Here is a 12,189-nt window from a genome sequence, read left to right on the forward strand (position 1 = left end):
ACTGGGAGGTATTTACGGCAACATGTGCAAGAATCTTCAAAAAGACGAAGCTAGGACGCCATTTGATAAACATGCAATTGTCCAAGACCAAGACAATCGCACGTTTACCAAATGGCATCCTAGCTTCGTCTCTTAGATGTATATCAATTGACTGTTATATTTCTCTCTTGTGTCTTCCCTGATGATGTGATTATTACATGAAAGTGCACTTGAGAACTTATCGTGTTTCATTTTCCCTGTGGACTCACAGGAATATCTTGATCACGCACAAAACTGTGATCCTTTCTACACACGCAAACATACACACCCACACATCCCAACGTACACACATATATACACACACAGACACACACATATACACACACACACAATTCACACTGTCTGCCCCTACTCACCCCCATCGCCATCCCGCCACAAACAGAATAACATCCCCCCTCCCCCTCATGTGCGCGAGGCAGCGCTAGGATAAGACAACAAAGGCCCCATTCGCTCACACTCAGTCTCTAGCTGTCATGCAATAATGCCCGAAACCACAGCTCCCTTTCCACATCCAGGCCCCACACAACTTTCCATGGTTTACCCCAGACGCTTCAAATGCCCTGATTCAATCCATTGGCAGCACGTCGACCCCGGTATACCACATCGATCCAATTCACTCTATTCCTTGGCTGCCTTACCCTCCTGCATGTTCAGGCCCCGATCACTCAAAATCTTTTTCACTCCATCTTTCCACCTCCAATTTGGTCTCCCACTTCTCCTCGTTCCCTCCACCTCCGACACATATATCCTCTTGGTCAATCTTTCCTCACTCTTTCTCTCCATGTGCCCAGACCATTTCAAAACACCCTCTTCTGCTCTCTCAACCACGCTCTTTTTACTTCCACACATCTCTCTTACCCTTACGTAACTTACTCGATCAAACCACCTCACACCACATATTGTCCTCAAACATCTCATTTCCAGCACATCCACCCTCCCGCGCACAACTCTATCCATAGCCCATGTCTCGCAACCATACAACATTGTTGGAACCACTATTCCTTCAAACATACCCATTTTTGCTTTCCGAGATAATGTTCTCGACTTCCACACATTCTTCAAGGCTCCCAGGATTTTCGCCCCCTCCCCACCCTATGATTTACTTCCGCTTCCATGGTTCCATCCACTGCCAGATCCACTCCCAGATATCTAAAACACTTTACTTCCTCTAGTTTTTCTCCATTCAAACTTACCTCCCAATTGACTTGACCCTCAACCCTACTGTACCTAATAACCTTGCTCTTATTCACATTTACTCTTAACTTTCTTCTTTCACACACTTTACCATACTCAGTCACCAGCTTCTGCAGTTTCTCACATGAATCAGCCACCAGTGCTGTATCATCAGCGAACAACAACTGACTCACTTCCCAAGCTCTCTCATCCCCAACAGACTGCATACTTGCCCCTCTTTCCAAAACTCTTGCATTCACCTCCCTATCAACCCCATCCATAAACAAATTAAACAACCATGGAGACATCACACACCCCTGCCGCAAACCTACATTCACTGAGAACCAATCATTTTCCTCTCTTTCTACACATACACATGCCTTACATCCTTGATAAAAACTTTTCACTGCTTCTAACAACTTGCCTCCCATACCATATATATGTAAATATATATGTAAATATATATATATATATATATATATATATATATATATATATATATATATATATATATATATATATATATATATATATATATATATATATATGTAGATATATATGTAAATATCTATTTACTTTATCATGTGTTTTGAGGGAATAACATATCTAATGCAGTAATGAATTCTAAATGACACATTACACATCGTTGATTCCTGTACTAATCCAAAGAAACTGAAACATCTAAGTTATATGTGCAAAGTTTTACCAACCTTGTAGCTGAGGGCTCAATGTGTTGTGCAATAGATGTCGAAACCCCGATGACTGTAAGAATAAAAAGTCTGACAGATTAGCCATGTTGAGGAGAGATGTGTGTCAAGCCATCTTGTAAAAAGAAAAAAAAACACCTTATAATTTTTCTTCTACATCTCTTGATAATAATTACGCTCTTTATGGCATGTTGGTATCTACCTTACAAATTAACAACTTTATCACCATTCATTGACTGTTAAACATTATCCTTTAAACAGCTTCTCTGCAATTGTGCTGATGGACCACTGATACAAACTTCTGTAGCAGCACAAACAGAAAGTCAAAGTATACCTCATATAAAGGTACCTAACTTAACTTAAGCACATATTTAGGTACATGAGGTCTTAGTAGCCTGTTATTTCTTTTTTGTCGAATACAGATGCTCCCAACTTATTACCTATGTGACTTATGACCATCCATACATACGACCAAAAAAAATATGACTTAAAAAATAAAAAAAATATAAAAATCATGCTTGGCCGTACATCTGCCAGTGCTAATGGCTGCATGTGTATGATAGTGAATATCAGACAAACCCAGCATTGTGTACATCACAGCATCTCTCTTAGATACTATTCAGTAAGCGTGCATTGTTCAAATGAATCTAACAAATCTTCATGCTGGATTAAACCATTTTTGTATTAAACCCCAAAGATGATGAACAAGAGGAAAACACCATCACATGTTGTCAGATCTGGCAAGAAACCAAGGAAGATGCTTGATTTGGAGTTGAAAATGCAGGTAATCATGCAATATAAAGGAGGAAAATAAATTAATATGATTGCATGTGATCTACAGTTGTCCCATTCGACAGTCTCCACAATTTTCAAAGGACATAGAAAAAAATATGCGAAGCAGTGAAAGGTTTGGCAAGTATGAAGTCTATGACAATAACAAAGCAATGACAAGGGCCCATCCACGAATTGGAAAAGTTGTTGATGCTGTAGACTGAAGATCAAAAAATGTGCCATTAAGCTTACTAACAACTCACGTGAAGGTAAAAGTCTTTTTGAGACTTTAGAGGTAACAAATGGGAGAGGATCATATCAAGAGCTTCACAGTAAGTCATGATTGGTTCAATAGATTTAAAGAAGATATAGCTTGCAAAATGTTCAAGACACAGGTGAAGCAGCAAGAGCTGATGGAGTTTGGAAGTTCGGATGAATCAATCTGTTAATCAATCTTAAAAAGGTAAGAAGAAACTACAGCTGGGTAATAAAAAAATGAGACAATCATGATAGAAATGGAGTAGGATAAAAGAATGGTGTATAGGTACAAGAATTCTACATGCCATGCTGACACAAGTCCAACTTACATACATTTCAAGATATGACGAGTTGGTAAGAACAGAACTCAGACATATGTTGGGGAGCATCTGCACCTCTTCTATTTTTTCCCAAATGGGAAAATGATCCTTTTGAAAAGCTATCTAACTGTGCACACAATGCATATACAAATAAGTGAGCATTTCTATTCTTTGCACAACAAAGCATTTCATATATGAGACAAAAGATACCATAAGAGTCCCTCTTACAAAAGCTGCTCAAGTAACCCTACTCTCAGAAGCCACATAGATGCAACCAACCAGCTTAAATGCTCATCCACTCTCCATCTTTCCTGGTGTGTACTACCCTGTAATGCAAATTTTTTCTGCTTGAAATACAGGTCCATCTAAAAAATGAGTGTGTGAAAAAAGTTTTACGAATTTCACTTCACTTAACTGTATTACTAAATACAGTGCATCCTAACCACAGCAATGTAATAAGGAATAAGGGATGATGCAATCAATGGTGTACAGACTTCCTATGCTGGAATTACGGAGGTATGTTGTTCCCATTATTTGAGTTCATCATACAAATGCAGAGTATTACATTTCATAACAAAATCATTTTCTTATACCCTTTTGCCTTCCCTGCTTTAGTAAGACAGCCTCAGATACAAATGAATAATAACATTCGCACATAATGCAAAAAATATCTCAGAATACTGGCTATAGAAATCTAAGGAAATTAAAATTCCAATAAAAACTAACAAATATCATCCACAATCTCTAACTGATACTAATGTATCAAAAAAGTAGATAAGCAGTATCTTCTCAAAGTTTTTTTTTTTTGCTTTGTCGCTATCTCCCGCGTTTGCGAGGTAGCGCAAGGAAACAGACGAAAGAAATGGCCCAACCCACCCCATTTTTTTTTTTTTTGCCGCTGTCTCCCGCGTTTGCGAGGTAGTGCAAGGAAACAGACGAAAGAAATGGCCCAACCCACCCCCATACACATGTATATACATACGTCCACACACGCAAATATACATACCTACACAGCTTTCCATGACGCTTCACATGCCCTGATTCAATCCACTGACAGCACGTCAACCCCGGTATACCACATCGATCCAATTCACTCTATTCCTTGCCCTCCTTTCACCCTCCTGCATGTTCAGGCCCCGATCACACAAAATCTTTTTCACTCCATCTTTCCACCTCCAATTTGGTCTCCCACTTCTCGTTCCCTCCACCTCCGACACATATACCCTCTTGGTCAATCTTTCCTCACTCATTCTCTCCATGTGCCCAAACCATTTCAAAACACCCTCTTCTGCTCTCTCAACCACGCTCTTTTTATTTCCACACATATCTCTTACCCTTACGTTACTTACTCGATCAAACCACCTCACACCACACATTGTCCTCAAACATCTCATTTCCAGCACAACTCTATCCATAGCCCACGCCTCGCAACCATACAACATTGTTGGAACCACTATTCCTTCAAACATACCCATTTTTGCTTTCCGAGATAATGTTCTCGACTTCCACACATTCTTCAAGGCTCCCAGGATTTTCGCCCCCTCCCCCACCCTATGATCCACTTCTGCTTCCATGGTTCCATCCGCTGCCAGATCCACTCCCAGATATCTAAAACACTTTACTTCCTCCAGTTTTTCTCCATTCAAACTTACCTCCCAATTGACTTGACCCTCAACCCTACTGTACCTAATAACCTTGCTCTTATTCACATTTACTCTTAACTTTCTTCTTTCACACACTTTCTCAAAGGTATTATATCAATATTGCAATAAGGTAGAAAACTTATGCATGCAGTGCAAAAAACTAACACAAAAAGGAGACAATTAAATCTCCTTTAGTGTACTTCTCCCTTGCTAACTTTATCATTTGGCAGTCTTCATGCACTGATATTCCTCTAATTCATATCAATTCGGTATGGCAATGGGGAAAAAAAAATTCTGAAAACTCTTTCAAAAAAAGGGAGAGAATGTAACACACTGCAAAATATCAGAAAACTAAAAAGACAGGCTTGTTTGTGATCTTTTACCCTTCAGTAAGTGTAATATAAAATGTGAAATTCCAATGAAAAGAACATTTATCATTCAATGAGTAATCATAAGTAATACAAATTCAAGACTCTGTGTATTACTACATCAATAACTGTTAGAGTTATTTATCACTACACAGAAGTAGCACATTCATAGGGCTTTACATAAAATCAGCATTCAACACAGTTACTCTCAGCTCATTTTCAAATTAATGCACATGAAGAATTCATTTAATCAAAATTTGCAAACAGCATCCTTATCCTAAATCATAAACTCTCAACTGTAAATTTTCTAATTCCATCAATACATCTGTCAACGGTGATTAAGACATTTCCAATGACTGTCTTTCCCATTTGCAAATTCACATGTGGTTAACACTTTTATGAAACAGCAAATTTTGTTATCCAAAACCTGATATGAAAAATTTTTATCACAAGAACTACAAATCATAATGCGTTATGACTTCTTTCAGAACACAAAATGGTTATATCTTGAGTTAAACTGACTGACAAGAGAATACATGACCACTGTTAAGAATCCAAGCATAAATAAAATATAAGACAAGACAAGAGACAAGAGTCACCTATCCCATTAGTGGAGTTGAGGCAGACAACAGTATGTTTGTAGTGATTTATACAAGTACTAATAGAGTGACTGGAAAAAATTTGAAACATGAAAATGAGAAATAAGCAGGTCATCAAAGGCTACGCTAAGACTAAACTCAGAAAGATCAAAGCCTTTGAAGTTTTCCAAGGGCTGTACAATATCATTGAGGGAGAGAAGAGGCAAAGAACGCGGTGGAATAGCCCTTCAGGTGAGAGAAACTGCATGATATCAAGAGGTAATGGTAACCAATAGTTCTTTTAAAATGGATTTGGGGGAAATTATTGTCTTAAAAAGTTAGCCTAATGCTGTATAATCCTCAGATGACCCAACACATGCAGAAAATAAAACTGAATCAAAGAATCAACATTACCTACCAATCCAGGTCTGGGACTGCCATGCCTCTTCCCTCTTCGAGGGGGTTTCAAGGAGCGAGTCTGAAATAATATCAAGATTTAGTTGCAATAAAATCTTTATGGCTCAAGAGAGGATGAATGGCAATGACAGAGTATCTACCTATCTTGAAGTTCCTAAGACAAGTTCTTGCAATGAGGTAAGGCTAGAGCAAAGCACTTATTGCACATGCTCCTTGTTTAACACTGTAACATTCTTATTATCTGCACCTATGCAAGCTGCATAACTGTTGGCCTTAGTTTACCCAGAAACAATTTCAGATCTCTCTCTGCTCTTCAAGGTTTCTGTGGAAAAGTATGCCAGCCAGGACATTCACTAGCAAGGAAGGAAAGAATGTTCCAGGGGTTAAGGCCACCAAAGAACGCTTAACACTTCTACTATACTAAAAAGGAGATTCAGAAAATCCCAGGGTTATGTAAAATCAGCATTACCTGTGACATGAAAACACTTGTTGGATTAGACAATCATAGGATTCCGTAGAGAAACCAATCTCCTTCCCTCTCCCTCCCAGTAATCTTCATTCCATTCCATAGTACTTTATTCCCAACTCAGTCCTTATCAGCGTATTTTCACATAAATTTTCATGAATACCGAGTCATACAAGTCTGGTAATATTATACCCCGTTACAGGAGAAGGAATGGAAGCTGGACTGCTACATTAGTTATTTCTATTTGTTTTCCATTTTCACCATTACTCTTGTGTATAACTAAATAATTACTTGTTCATGAGTTAGGTAACAACTCACTGAGAACTGTGTGGGAAAATAGATATGAAAAATACAATTTATGATTGCGAGGCATGGGCTATGGACAGGGTTGTGCAGAAGATGGTGGGTATGTTGGAAATGAAATGTTTGAGGTGGTTTGATTGAGTAAGCAATGAAAGGATAAGATAGATGTGTGGTAATAAAAAGTGTCGTTGAGAGAGCAGAAGAGGATGTATCAAAATGGTTTGGTCACAAGGAGAGAACGTGTGGAGGGAACAAGAAATGGGAGACCAAATTGGAGGTGCAAGAATGGAGTGAAAAAGATTTTGAGCGATCAGGGCCTGAACATATGGGTGTGTGTGTGTGTGTGTGTGTGTGTGTGTGTGTGTGTGTGTGTGCAAGGAATAGAGTGAATTGGAACGATGTGGTATACTGGGGTCGACATGCTGTCAATGAATTGAACCAGGGCATGTGAAACCTCTTGGGTAAACCATGGAAAGTTTTGTTGGGCCTGGATGTGGAAAGGGAGCTGTGGTTTCGGTGCATTATATATGACAGCTAGAGACTGAGTGTGAACGAATGTGGCCTTTGTTGTCTTTTCCTAGCGCCACCTTGCATGCGTGCGGGGGGAGGGGGTTGTCATTTCATGTGTGGCAGGGTGGCAACAGGAATGAATAAGGGCAGCAAGTATAAATTATGTACATGTGTACATATGTGCTAGTGTGGACGTGTATATATATACATTGTATGTGGGTGGGTTGGGCCACTCTTTTGTCTGTTTCCTTGCGCTATCTTGCTAATGCGGGAGACAGCGACAAAGTATAATAAATAGAAATAAATATATTCCCTGCGTGTCGTAGAAGGCGACTAAAAGGGAAGGGAGCGGGGGGGGCTGGAAATCCTCCCCTCTCGTTTTTTTTTCAATTTTCCAAAAGAAAGAACAGAGAAGGGGGCCAGGTGAGGATATTGAGGGAATATCTTCACCTGGCTCCTTTCTCTGTTCCTTCTTTTGGAAAATTGAAAAAAAACCGAGAGGGGAGGATTTCCAGCCTCCCGCTCCCTTCCCTTTCAGTCGCCCTCTACGACACGCAGGGAATATGTGGCAAGTGTTCTTTCTCCCCTATCCCCAGGGATAATATATATATATATATATATATATATATATATATATATATATTTTTTTTTTTTTTGCTGTCTCCCGCGTTTGCGAGGTAGCGCAAGGAAACAGACGAAAGAAATGGCCCAATCCACCCCCATACACATGTATATACATACGTCCACACACGCAAAATATACATACCTACACAGCTTTCCATGGTTTACCCCAGACGCTTCACATGCCCCGATTCAATCTACTGACAGCACGTCAACCCCGGTATACCACATCGATCCAATTCACTCTATTCCTTGCCCTCCTTTCACCCTCCTGCATGTTCAGGCCCCGATCACACAAAATCTTTTTCACTCAATCTTTCCACCTCCAATTTGGTCTCCCTCTTCTCCTCGTTCCATCCACCTCCGACACATATATCCTCTTGGTCAATCTTTCCTCACTCATTCTCTCCATGTGCCCAAACCAATTCAAAACACCCTCTTCTGCTCTCTCAACCATGCTCTTTTTATTTCCACACATCTCTCTTACCCTTACGTTACTTACTCGATCAAACCACCTCACACCACACATTGTCCTCAAACATCTCATTTCCAGCACATCCATCCTCCTGCGCACAACTCTATCCATAGCCCACGCCTCGCAACCATACAACATTGTTGGAACCACTATTCCTTCAAACATACCCATTTTTCCTTTCCGAGATAATGTTCTCGACTTCCACACATTCTTCAAGGCTCCCAGGATTTTCGCCCCCTCCCCCACCCTATGATTCACTTCCGCTTCCATTGTTCCATCCGCTGCCAGATCCACTCCCAGATATCTAAAACACTTTACTTCCTCCAGTTTTTCTCCATATAAGAGTAAATGTGAATAAGAGCAAGGTTATTAGGTACAGTAGGGTTGAGGGTCAAGTCAATTAGGAGGTGAGTTTGAATGGAGAAAAACTGGAGGAAGTGAAGTGTTTTAGATATCTGGGAGTGGATCTGGCAGCGGATGGAACCATGGAAGCGGAAGTGGATCATAGGGTGGGGGAGGGGGCGAAAATTCTGGGAGCCTTGAAGAATGTGTGGAAGTCGAGAACATTATCTCAGAAAGCAAAAATGGGTATGTTTGAAGGAATAGTGGTTCCAACAATGTTGTATGGTTGCGAGGCATGGGCTATGGATAGAGTTGTGCGCAGGAGGGTGGATGTGCTGGAAATGAGATGTTTGAGGACAATATGTGGTGTGAGGTGGTTTGATCGAGTAAGTAATGTAAGTAATGTAAGGGTAAGAGAGTTGTGTGGAAATAAAAAGAGCGTGGTTGAGAGAGCAGAAGAGGGTGTTTTGATATGGTTTGGGCACATGGAGAGAATGAGTGAGGAAAGATTGACCAAGAGGATATATGTGTCAGAGGTGGAGGGAACGAGGAGAAGTGGGAGACCAAATTGGAGGTGGAAAGATGGAGTGAAAAAGATTTTGAGTGATCGGGGCCTGAACATGCCGGAGGGTGAAAGGCGGGCAAGGAATAGAGTGAATTGGATCGATGTGGTATACTGGGGTCAACGCGCTGTCAGTGGATTGAATCAGGGCATGTGAAGTGTCTGGGGTAAACCATGGAAAGTTCTGTGGGGCCTGGATGTGGAAAGGGAGGTGTGGTTTCGGGCACTATTACATGACAGCTAGAGACTGAGTGTGAACGAATGGGGCCTTTGTTGTCTTTTCCTAGCGCTACCTCGCACACATGAGGGGGGAGGGGGATGTTATTCCATGTGTGGTGAGGTGGCGATGGGAATAAATAAAGGCAGACAATATGAATTATGTACATGTGTATATATGTATATGTCTGTGTGTGTATATATATGTGTACATTGAGATGTATAGGTATGTATATTTGCATGTGTGGACGTGTATGTATATACATGTGTATGGGGGTGGGTTGGGCCATTTCTTTCGTCTGTTTCCTTGTGTGTGTGTGTGTGTGTATGAGTGGATGGGCCATTCTTCATCAGTTTCTTGGCACTACCTCGCTCATGCGAGAAACAGCAATCAAGTATAATAAATACTATATATTCATATTTATAGATAAATATTATAATTACTATTATTGTTATACTTGATCACCACTTTCCGCAACAGCAAGGTAGCGTCAGGAAACAGATGAAGAATGGCCCATCCACTCATACACACACGCACACACACACACACAGGAAATAGCATCGCTACTCCCCACTTCAGCGAGGTAGCACCAGGAAAACGGACCAAAAAAAAAAGCTACATTCATTCACACTCAGTCTCTAGCTGTCATGTGTAATGCACTGAAACCACAGCTCTCTATCCACATCCAGGCCCAACATACCTTTCCATAGTTTACCTCAGACATTTCACATCCCCTACTTCAGTAAAAATTATTTTGTACTCTCTCCTTGGCCAAAACAAATTTTTCATGTAAATGAAATACATGAAATAATGTGATAAAGTTCACTGAAATAAAAATATTGAAATATTAAAGATATTCCCTCAGAGGCCCAGTCCTCTGTTCTTAACGCTACCTTGCTAACGCGGGAAACGGCGAATAGTTTGAAAGAAAGAAAAGAAATATTAAAGACAGATAATAATCAAAGAGGGTAAACTATGGTACGGTACCTGTATTTCAATGATTTACAAGTGTACAGGTGACTTCTGCTCTATCATAGCTACTCAAAAATACAAGTCTGATATCAAAATACAGCCAGAAATATGGAAACAGGTCTCTCTGCACCAAAACAAAGTTCTATTCTCATCAGTGTCTGTATAACTGATATCATCAATAACAATGAATGATACCTGTGCAAGATTACGCACATTATATCATGGCAAATCCATGTACAAGATGAAATTTAATCATGTCCATCACCTAAAAGAAGAGGAAGCAACAAAATCATAAAAAGCAATCTTTGTTGTCAAAAAATCAACTTACCATAATGTTATATCCTCAGAAAAACAAAACAATTCAAAAATAAACACAATGTATTTATTTCTTCTGTAATTGTCGTTGCTTCAAGTAATTTAGCCTTCTAACAACCTGAATCCAGTGCTCTGCACTGAAACAGGATAAAATCCAAAATATGTATTGAGGACACTCCCACTCATCCCACCACTGTCTCAAAGACTGGCAAAACCCAAGTTGTGCAGGCATAATATACTAAAGGCAAGGAAGCCAGAGAAAGTCAAAGTTTACTTTCCACTAATAAAAACAACTTATCTACAGTAAACTTTCTTGATAGGGAACAATTCTTCACAATAAATAGAAAAGATTACTAAAAAAAAGCATCATATGATTTAAAAAATAAACCAGAATAACCATGACAAAAAATAGTATGGATGGCAGGCTATGGGCAGTGTTGCCATTGGTTCTCATTCAGATACCATAGTAAGTGAAAATCAATTGTGCTAAATCCATTTGCTTAACTCCTATGGCTTCTCAGTACTATTATGTAAGAGGGATGATACTTATTGGATTAGTCACCTAAACTAACCCCTTCATATCAACAGAAAAAGCTACCTTGGCTCCAAATTTCTGCTGCTTTACTACAACTATGGTTATTTCCATCTTAGAAATATGATCAGATTTCATGCTTTAAGTATCTGAAGAAATAAAAATTACTGAAGTTTAATTAGCCCACCTCTGTATTATCAAGTAACTAATACTGTATGGAAAATATGCACATGATGGGTTTTCATGGCTTTCTGTTTTTGTACAGGCAAAACCAGGCCTCACTAATTCAGCATAACTACTCAGAACACTTGTATAAAAGATTTTTTCTTTGTGTAGTCGAGGCATCAGCATCAGTAAAACCAAATTTACTTTAAATATCCTCTAAAGTTAACACTGCCTTTATGAAATTTGCACTTATAAAACTACAAAGTGGGGGAGGAATGGGATGTATTTAGGGAATCAGTGATGGATTGCGCAAAAGATACTTGTGGCATGAGAAGAGTGGGAGGTGGGTTGATTAGAAAGGGTAGTGAGTGGTGGGATGAAGAAGTTAGATTATTAGTGAAAGAGAAGAGAGAGGCATTTGGACGATTTTTGCAG

At 39.6% G+C, this 12,189-nt stretch overlaps 1 protein-coding gene across 23 annotated transcripts in view; it reads right to left on the reverse strand.

The window, feature by feature from the left end:
- LOC139759610 (fatty-acid amide hydrolase 2) overlaps positions 1-12,189 on the reverse strand; it is a 53,069-nt gene that overhangs the window by 20,460 nt on the left and 20,420 nt on the right. For 6 of the 23 annotated variants that reach the window (XM_071681945.1, XM_071681947.1, XM_071681940.1 and 3 more), the window contains exons 2-3: positions 6,276-6,335; positions 1,923-1,974 (exon numbers count right to left, since the gene is read on the reverse strand). Coding sequence is in view for 4 of the 23 variants with exons in the window: in XM_071681934.1 (XP_071538035.1) it covers positions 1,923-1,974; positions 6,276-6,335; positions 11,071-11,073 (115 nt within the window). In the remaining 19 variants the exon portion in view is untranslated. Of the gene's footprint in view, positions 1-1,922; positions 1,975-6,271; positions 6,336-11,070; positions 11,262-12,189 lie in introns of those variants that run through there. The other 17 variants (XM_071681957.1, XM_071681949.1, XM_071681952.1 and 14 more) reach the window with 7 other exon arrangements.

This window comes from Panulirus ornatus, chromosome 33 (assembly GCF_036320965.1).
Source record: "Panulirus ornatus isolate Po-2019 chromosome 33, ASM3632096v1, whole genome shotgun sequence".
In the NCBI taxonomy this organism is placed as follows: domain Eukaryota; kingdom Metazoa; phylum Arthropoda; class Malacostraca; order Decapoda; family Palinuridae; genus Panulirus; species Panulirus ornatus.